Here is a 10,435-nt window from a genome sequence, read left to right as displayed (position 1 = left end):
CGCGCGAGAACCACACGAGGCTGTCTGTATCGCGTTGCAGCAGGGTGACGTCATCTGCTTAGGAAACGGCTTTGACATGCGTGGTGGCCGGCAGCGGCGTGAGACGATGAATAATTGCATTCTTTTCTTTCGCCTCCTTCCGCGGAACTTTCCTTGAAATTCCTTTGTACAATTTAAGGCTGCCTATCATCATCATCATCATCATCATCATCATCATCATCATCATCATCAGCCTTACCAGGCCCACTGCACTGGAAATTTATCCCTCATACCTCTCGAATTAGCTCGGTCTTGTGCCAGCGAGCCGACCGTATCGCCGGAGACTTCATGAATGACCAGGAAGCTTTTCGTATCTGTCTTGCCTGGCTCAAAGCGTACGTTTCGACATCAAGCATTCCAAAGAGGTCGGTCCGAAAATGACACTGCAATTAATTGGTCGCCGTTTCAAGCGTGAGCCTTCTTCACATAACGACAGCCGCCTGAGCGCTCCTTCGAAGACCTGATTAATGCCGTGCCGTTATTGCGCAGGGCCTATTTATCGTTGGAATACATAAGGCGCCAGTGCGGTACACCAGCGACCTGGGTGGGGCGGCTAGTCAGGTCTCCGGCGTTCAAATGAACCCAGACTCAGGCGGCCTGCTTCAGGGACGTTGGTGCCGCCGTGCTGGGACTAGCTTTCTGCACCATCCTCGCGGTCGGGGAAGGCGACTGGCCACTGCCCTCTGCTTCGAAGGCGGCTGTCAACGGGAAACAGAGCAGCGGGGCGAAAGGCGGGGTGAAAGTCGCCCGAGAGTTCGTGCGCCCAAAGCACAGCCCATTGCGAACCCCATTCGCGTGTCGGACTATTCGGCTACAGTGGGACAGCTGCTGCTGCACCAGGCAGTCCCAAGGGCCCAGCCAAGTGAGGTAAGCCGAGGTTGTTGGTCAATCGCTTCTTCGTGCGCGATATACGAGGGTTGTCCCTTGTACGGGGACGGGTTCTCCTGCGGGAAGGGTCATGGTGGCGGCCACGAGGAAAAACGTACCACACTTCTTGATGTGTCCCCTGCTGCTCCTGCTCCTGCGTCTACCGGCAGCGCTCACTGCGGGCTTCTTCTAAATCACAGCCGCGAGTACATCGGTGCGCTGCTGAGGCTGGGAATACCTGCACACCTCTAAGGTTCTGCGGAAGAGAGGGTGCATGGAGGTTGATTGGAGCGCGGGTGCTCGACTGGTGTGCTGGCGAGTCTTCCGGCGGCCATCTTTTCGAGCGTGTAGCGGTGGAAGCTGCTGTCTTTCGACTAATTTCTGGTCGGTAATTCTGCGAACAAGAAGAGCGCCGCCAAGCTGAAATAGCAGCGCTTACATCCAGCGGTGCGAGCATGGGCACATTGAATAGTCCATTCAAAAAAGTTTTATGTGGCGGCTACGCATCGGTGCAAGACGGGATGCCCGCGATAAGACCATCACCGAATAAAAGATCATTTTCCATCTGTGTTTTGAGGCGGGCCTTTGCATCAATCAAGGCTTCCATAACCGATCCTGCCCACCATACTGAGTAACAATGGGAAGATTTCGGGCGAGAAAATTTTCATTACAGTTGACAAACTGACTCATTTCTTTGTTACGTTCCGCTACAATTATCACGTTATTATCATGTGATGATGTTGAGCTATCCTGTTACACAGATTAGGATTTATTCTTCGTCAACTAGTTCACCAGGTTTTTTTTCTGGTGAACTTGCATATACTTGCATGGCTTTATATGGAGTGTTTGCTATTCCACCAAGTCTAAAGACGTGATCAATAAGGGAGGGAAACAAGTGTAGCGAATCATTTATTGATACTTACTTGATTTTAGTGATCCAGCGCAGTTGTTTCACTTTTATAACTTCTTTTTTCGCATACAATATCGAAATATCATACACAAATTTAATGTTGAATTAACAACAAATACTGCGAATTTGTGCAAAAGGTTTTTCTCTGTAGTATTCATCTCACGTAAAGTAACCATGCAGGGACAGAATGAACTTTTTGGCGTGCCATGTTACACGGTATAAAATTTTGTAATCAAATTGAGTGGTTTATTTGCTTTTGCCACTGATAGTACAGTGTGCACTTGTATGAGGATTTCCATCATAATATTCTGATTTGACGTATATTTGATAGGCCAGCGGTTTGCAGTACCCGCGGATAATATATGCGCTTAGACACGGGAATCCGCAACTAACATCTGTCGCCGAGGGATTCATTACGCGCAACGGAGGGACAGTGCCGATGGCGCCGCCACAATCACTTTCATGCATCGCGTGCAGCTCTGCAATAAATGCGTCATTACTGCAGGCTGGGGAAGTTATAAGTTCGAAGCCGCGGCAGATGGCAGTGATTTCCCCTTCCAGGCGACCTCCTTATCACAAGCATCGCGTTTGCGACTCCAGCAGCATTCCCCGCGACCAGACGTCGAGTTGCTTATCGAGCGGTCCTGTTTAGTCACAAGGATGTGCTCAGGAAGAACTGGCCGGCAAGTTGGTTACGCATATCGAACAATCCCCAGCGCACAAGATAGAGATGACGACTCACAGAAAACACACCACAAAACGCCTTTCACAGTGATGCGATCGTAGAAAGCTGTTTAACCTGTTCTTACAGCGGCAGCTACACGACAGGCAATTGCTATCCTTTTCGCGTTCGGCGGCATCCGATGAATTCTCACGAGCACTCACAGCGGCGCTACGACCAGTGCTAAAAGGAAAAACATCTAGCTGTTTTCATACCATGCGTACGTAGAGCACTACCGGCGTTGGCGGCACTGAAAAAATAGCCAGAACAGAGAGCTAGAAATACTAAAAAAGTCTAAGCTTCTCAGATCACGTCTTCAGGGCTGTTGTTTACAGACCTTACAAAAAAACTTATTTCTTTTCATTGCACGCAGTCCAACAATGGCGGCAGTGGTAATCACGAAGACGAGAATAACGTTCTCAACGTCATGCTATTGCTTGTCAGCTGTCTTTCGTTTTGTAAAGTGAACAACGACAAGACAGGTTCTGCTTTATAAAACACGCATTAGGAGGACACGCAGAATTCGCTTGAAGACCACTATAAAACCATGGCACAGGTCTATACTGACGCTCGGTATATTTCTTTCTAAATTTTTTCAGGCGTTTTTGCGCAGTCTTTCTGCAGGTATAACAAAAGCCCAAGAAAGCCCTGACGTGAATACGGCACCCTACAGCACTCGCATGAAACCCAATCCTTAACAAATGCTTATACAGTATTCACATACAACATATGCGTGAAGATAAAGACAACTACAACAATCAATACCTACTCAGTGCTTAATTTTGATGAGCGGAGACTACACACGAATGGTGGAATGTATATGTAAAAGGAAACTTACGCTTCTATCATAATTTGTACAAGCAAACATAACAGATGTGTTTGAGTACATATTGTGTCAAAAATACACACAGGCAAATACCATGGCTTCAAATTTCTATTAGTTGCACCGTGAAGACGCTATGGACGGAGTTTATAGTGTCACATCCCAGCGACGTTGTGAGGCAAGACGTGTGTCGAGGTTAGTATATCACAACTCGTGCCAGTGCTCATTTTACGATCATTACACAGGTGTCGATGCTTGAAGATGCAAGGGCCGCTGCCATGCATGTTACACAGAACCCCGATTGCGCCACGTATTCCTTCGTTGCCCAACCAATTCGGAAACTGTATCTTTCGTAATTGCCCTTTGTAGAAAGAATCTATACAAATCCCAAATTTTTATCAGGGGTTCCTTTTCAATTATAAATCAGTAGCTTTGACCACGTCCGCGTGCGCGCAGCCTGGAGCACCACCTGGCACGGCAAGGCCTGCACCATTCGAACAACAGCGGGCTCCGGGGCGAGTTGTGGCACGGAGTGGCGTCGCCCGAGGAAGCCTGGGCGAGATTGGCTATCCGTCAAACATCCCGCGGGAGGGCGCACTTGTCTTCAATGCCCACCTGGCGTCTTTTATAGAGCACGACGACGCAGCGGTGGACAAGCGATGCCGCATCGACGTTAGTTAGCATCGCTTCGCCGCGGTAAACGAGTTGATTCGCCGTCGTCGCTACGGCGGCCTTGCTGGCTCTTTGTTAACATGTGCAGTAGGCGCCCAAAGCACCTCGCCAGATTCTAATGATACGATGCGCGGCTCCCGCGTTCATCGTATAGAGCGTGTTTTAGGTGTTCAAGAAACTAGCAATGTCGGCGGTTAATACCAGCACAAACAGAGAGCAAGACTTAAGTCTATAATCTTGCTTGTGCCTGTAAGAGTCTGCGCAGTGTATTAACATCACATGTCGTCTTGAGATGCATATGTACCTTATGTTTTTAGTTCCTTTCGATTAGCGTGTTGTCATATATGAGACGTGTGCGTTTGCCGAAGTGTCTCAATGGTCACTGGTGTGGTCGACGGTTATGACACCTAAGAGATCTCTTATAGAAATGTTTGGTTAGCTTTTGATTTCAATTATAATGATTTAGGCATCACACTCACAGGCATTTCTGATGACTTCTGAGTGGAGTTTTCTATGCACAGGTGAATAAATTGGTTAGCATGTTGCGGATTATATTTTTTTTTGTCCTTCAAGAGATTCTCACTAATTTGTGCTGACAAGGTTAAGGTGCATTTCTGTATGTTTCGTGATGCATTCAAAATGAAACATCCAGAATGCCATTTTCTTTCTAACGTCTTTTCAACACCACATAAAATTTCTATGTTAACGGCCCCTTAAGCAGACTGTAAATATCTAGAAAAAAAAAGATATATGTGCGATGTTGCCTTAAAAGTGGAACAGTTCAGAGCAAGTCACGGCAATGATTAGAGCAAACTGCCCCCGTCGATAACCTACATTCACCTAACTAGAGCGTTTTATACGGCGGGCTCAAGCTCATATACTGGCAATAAAAGACCACCTAAGAGGTGTTGTCGGCTGTCTATAATAGGCACAGTTTTTCGCTAATAATTTTGGTGATGCGGATGCAATATATAGCAGGTAAAAGCCAAGACGTTTAAGTTTAAATTTCTCTCAGTTTATGTGGATGATTACTGGATATGCAATAGAAAAGAAATGACTCTAGAAGTGCTTGAAAAAGATGCTGCTGTGTGTTCTTCATACATCATTAGTTGTGGTGCAACATTTTCCATCATAAAAGGTAATAACAAAACTTATCAGGCATATTATAATTTAAGTCTGATGCAAAAAGTTAATGCAAAACCTATTTAAATATCTATGACATCTGTCTCGTGGAACACCAGAACGGAAGTTGCCTTTGTGATTAATTTTTGATTTATCACGATAAATATAATTATTTATAGTAAATTCAATTCTGACCGGGTACAGAAAAGGAATAGAAAAGGAATAGAAAAGAAAATAATGGGACAAACAATAACACAATTGTTACAAAGGTTGATTTATTGTGCACTATTAGTTAAGGCATATTTGAACAAGTCTTTACCTTGAATGGCTATCGTAGGTGCGGAAAGACGATTCCACTCTGTTCACATACCGTGTTTTCTAAAAGTAACTGGCAACGGTGGTTTGTTTCTGAGCCGCATGGCGAAGCACTTACGGCTGCGCCTAAGCTCTGAATCTGTGTAAAGAAAACTGAACACTTGCCCCCACGTTTTGACTCCTTTCGGTCTTGAGAGGTTCTCTACAGCCCCCTCATGCGGTTGAGAAGGAAAAACCTGGTGCCCGTTTTCCTCTGGTAAAGGGTATAGGTGGCAGAAACGACGGTAAAAAATCTCTGGTTCTGCGGTATGGTATACCGTCCTTCAAACTCTGATAAATACACGTAAAATCATGCTTTCAAAGGTGTATAAGTTCAAAGCGTGAATTTGAGTGATGAAATATATTATGAACAAGAGAAAGACGCGATATTTAAGGAGAGAAGCTATAGTATGCAGAATATAGACTGGAATTTAGGAGTGTGCTATCTGTACTTTTATAATTTTGATGAGGGTCTCAAACAGTTGTGCCGTATTGGAGTCTGAATAGAAATAATAATAATGATATCAGAAATTCAAAAAAAAAATATATGGAAGCTCTGCCGGCTCAGATTCATGACTGTTCCCTCATTTGTCGAAATACTCGCTTTTAAAATGTCTTCTTTTATTCCCTTTCACTCCGTTTCTTTTCCTGTTCACAGATATGCGCACTGAAGCACCGAAGCGGAACAGGATTGTGGATCGCCGGTGTGCATTCGCAAGCAGTGCTCTTGTACGCGGCCGCCTCGTAGGCAGGCCACTGCACGCTGACGACAGCGGCCAGGAGCGTCACAGCCAGGCGCTATGTGCGAAGTTTTACACCTGCAGATAAAAAAGTCCTGCAGCGTCATTTTCAGCGTATGCGTGTGATTACCATCCTAACACACACCGTCTTTCCTGGTATGAAGTCGTTCTTTTTACCGTATATTTACGACAACATGCAGAGGAAGTTTTTCGGGCAAACAGGAAAAACTGCACTAGAAGACGATGCAGTTTAAGCTGGGAGTATATGAAGTCTTCATTGGTAATTTCTTTCAAACTTTACAGGTAACTTACCGGGTTGATTTTAACAGCACACGCAATGCTTAAGTTTTTCAACCTTTGTTGCTGTTCACACGTTTTTTAGAGTCCAGTCCTGTGGTGCTTTCGGATTGTCTCTGCTTCGGACGGCTTTGCCTCTGGCGCTCCCAGAGCCAGGAACTTGTTTCAGGGGGATCTCATCGCTCCTCCGGGTGACATTGATTTAGGAATCTCCCGAAAAAAGTTGACAGAAATTGGGCCAGCGATCGTAGTAAGCTGCAGTAATTTTTATCTGTACAGGTAATACAACAGCACGGTTTTGTTGTCAGAAATACGAATTCATTTAATCTACCGGATCTAAATAGGGCAAAATAATCAAATGGACATGCTGGCCACAAGTTACCGCGCAAAGAAGTCCTTCCAATGAAAACAAAAATCACTGCACATCTAAAAAACGTGTGCCTGACTTTACAGCATGTAGTACACTATTAGTCAAATCCTGAAAAAACGCGGTACTCGGCAGTTTTTTGTGGTATTTGAAAACCGCACCGCATAAGCGTTCTGTTTTGGCGAGGAGCTGCCGCATAAAGTTCAGTTGAGCTTTACTGGATTAAGACCGCAGCCAGAACCTGCTCTGACCTTTCTTTTTGAACAAGTTCTTTTTTTGGTTTCTCTCGTTTATCACGCCATTTTGCGGAGTGCGGGATAAAATATTGTTAAACAGCGCCGCCAAATTGTTTTCGACTTGTCTCTTCGGCAGACGAGCCCGCACTCAAACATCGAAGCCGCGTTCCGTACCGGCCGGCGAGCGTAGAAGTTCATGTCGCAGCGCATATTATATTTAGCTGTAACCGCCCGATATTGACATGAGCGAGTTCGCGTGCTTCCTCTTCGTGCTTTGTAAATTGGCATCCGACACAAGCGGTTGGTAAGCTTTTTATGCTGCATCAATCTCGGTGTTGGTTGTGTTCGCCTTATATGAATCCATCGGTCTATGGGTGATGGTGTCTCATTGCTTTGCGATAACTCGTGTTACAAAAATGAAAACATCGTCCTTAGATCGTCCCGAAGCATCGTGTCTGTGAGTAATCATAATCGGTCAACGTTCCTCAAGACACTGAGCTTTTATTTTCTCCCCTACGCCTACGCGTTAGTGCCTACGCGCTAGATTAGCTTGTAGATTGGCCGCAGGCTTCCGAGACCCGCCGACCACGGCGAGTCTTGCTCTGAGGGGGAACAAAGAAGCGACGACACCTGATGACACAAACAAGACGTTTATTGCGGAAAACATATTACGCCAGCTAACAAAAAATACGCTAAGGAATCGAGGTCGTCCGACTCGAAAGCACGGTTGCGATCTATCATTCGCGCATGATAGGGCAGGGGAGAACATACAAGGCAGGACGGGACGAGGTAGAGGGAAAGTGTCCGCACTAGGCCTCGCCTCGCTAGCTGAGAGCGGCGCGCGTTCCCGAACCTCAGCGGGCATCGAGTTTCCGCGCGCGCAGCAATAACGCCGTCCGTGGCGCTCGTGGCGCTGCGACGGCGGCGGCCACCCTTGCTAGTTAAGGCAACTAGAAACGACACCGCAGGGAAAGCTGTGAAGCGAACTAAGCGAGACAAGTCCTCGCCGCGCTGTATGACTATTTGGGCTATGAGATTTCATTAAAATAGTTTACAAACTAATGATAAGGTGTTTTCATGGCACATGAGAATTGCTTAATGACGGGATAGGTGTTACTGGTGTCAAGTGAATAGAATATCGAAGCCCCACGTATGGCATATATCACCCCATACCTCTCGTGGCTGTGCGGTGCAATCGAAGAAAGGCACTTTGGACATTCCCTCACGTCTCTGACGTCGCCGATTAGGGAGAGAAAAGCGCTCAAAATTGTGGCAGTGTTTTTTGCCTAGGTGCGCTGTTTTTTCTTGATTTCCTTCCTTTTGTCATTCGCGCTGCGTCGTTTCGTTGTTGGACATCTTTCCTTGAATGTGTGTTTTGCGCTACCGTTCGAGGCCGCCAGGAAACGGCGAGTCTGCGCATTCCTTTCTGATGACGAAAAAGATGGCTTCCCGTCCGCGTTCGGGCACCTCGCTTCATGGAAGGGAGAGCCTCTGTGCCTCTAAATGGAGAGTGCGAATTTTTTTCGGTCGCCCCAATTGGACACCAGCAGCATTTCATCCCAGCCGTTGATTATTCCACCTACGCATATACGAAAGCACTTCAGATAAATGCCACGGCGCCGAAGCGAGAAGAGGCCTTCAGGTGACCAACAACTGCAACGGTGAAACTATCGTTAGCAACCACTGTTCTTATTTGTTCATATGCTACCTGGGTTGTGCACAGATCTTTAGGATCGGCAGGCCCTAGAAAGGTCGAAAGTGTACGAGGATGATTAACGATCGAAAAGTTTTGAAAGCACTATTTTCGCCAAATTCGTAACCACTTCGCGAAGCTCAAATTTTGTGTCATTAGTCACACCGGATTCCAGAACGACGTTCGTGCCTTCCTTTCGGCGTGCATGTTGCACGGGGATTGCGTCATTGTTACAAAGCTAGTACGCGCATTGCGCGTGCCGTGCTTCCATGGAACACAAAGCGACGCTTAGGATAGAAAGAGCGTTTATTCACATAGATCAGCCAGCTTATATAGGTGACCGGGCGAGGGTAAGGGGAGGACGGGACGAGGGAAAGCGGGAGGAGCATGCGCTTGGCGTTCGCCGTAGTGAAGGCATATCGTTCGCCATAGTGAACGCAGAGCGTTCGCCATAGTGGAGGGAGAGTGTTCCCAATATTTCTCTTCCCTTAATAAAAAAGTCGCTCTACTGGCTTCTTTTGGTGGTGATGGTGAAAAACATTTATCGGGTATTAAATTTTTACAGAGAGATGATTGCGGTGGGCCCTATTGGCCCTTTCCGTTTACAATACTAGGTGGAGCCCCTATTCCGGGGCCCCATTGGCAAGCAACGCCGCCCGCGTCCGGTGAACCAAGGCCTTTTGGCTCTTTAGCACCTGACAGCCGAGGAGGGCTGCCTCCCAGTGCTCTCTCCCAGTCCCCACAGAACTGGCACGCGCCATCAAATGATATGTTGAAGTGTTTCAGCACCGCCGGGCACAGTACAATGTTAGTGAGAATTTTGATGAGGAGGCGCTCGTCAGCGCGACCAAGCCCCTTACAAGGGGCCGGGTAGCGCCGGTGCACCTGCTTGTAGTAATCGGTGATGTGTTTGAATATAAGGGCCAGATTGTCTGAATGGGAGTAGGCTTCCAAGGGCAAGGAGATAGCCCGGGGAGAGAGTGCGCGGGCGGCCTGATCGGCCTGGTTTCCTTGGAGTCCCTGGTGACCGGGGGCCCAAATCAGGTTACGCGGAGCGGGATCTTCGCAACGGCAGCTATATTCCAGAATGCGCCAGACAAGCGTGGGAGCCCAGCCCAACTCATAGTTCCGACAGGCCCCTCGCGAGTCGGTGATGATGTGTTTCGACTTGCGATTAGTGAGAGCCAGAGCAATGGCAATCTCCTCCGCGTGTGTTGCGCTCTAGGCTTTGATAGTGAGCCCGTTAACTGTGTTTGTGCTGTGTACGACAGCGGCCGTGTACCACCCCCGTGGTGTGGGCCGGCAACGTCCACGTAATACACTTGTTGTTGGTTACCATAGTATCGCGCCAAAGCTTCCGCGCGCGCCTGGCGACTACCGCTATGGTCTTCTCTGGACATGTTGCGGGGAAAGGGTCGGACCCAGAGGGCGCGTCTCCGGGGTTCTGGCACTCTCTCCCTTTCCTCAATATGGTAGTCATGTTTGATGTGTAGCCGGTCCAAGAGCCGGCGACCGGAGGTGATCTGTGCAAGCCGCGTGTATTGGTTGGCTAAGTGGGCTTCTCGAAGCTCCCTGAATGTGTTTACCACGCCTA

General features: G+C 47.6%; 1 protein-coding gene across 3 annotated transcripts in view; it reads left to right on the top strand.

The window, feature by feature from the left end:
• Positions 1 to 6,285, top strand: part of LOC149357779 (uncharacterized) — a 32,273-nt gene extending 25,988 nt beyond the window's left edge. For all 3 annotated transcript variants that reach the window (XM_089584915.1, XM_089584914.1, XM_089584916.1), the window contains one exon: positions 6,167 to 6,285. In XM_089584915.1, coding sequence (XP_089441041.1) covers positions 6,167 to 6,179 — 13 coding nt within the window. In that variant the 3' untranslated portion in view covers positions 6,180 to 6,285. The remainder of the gene's footprint in view (positions 1 to 6,166) is intronic.
• Positions 6,286 to 10,435: the final 4,150 nt, after the last annotated feature.

This window comes from Amblyomma mixtum, chromosome 3 (genome assembly GCF_055824585.1).
Source record: "Amblyomma mixtum isolate Tamu chromosome 3, ASM5582458v1, whole genome shotgun sequence".
Lineage (NCBI taxonomy): Eukaryota > Metazoa > Arthropoda > Arachnida > Ixodida > Ixodidae > Amblyomma > Amblyomma mixtum.
This window is presented reverse-complemented; position numbering and strand designations above follow the sequence as displayed.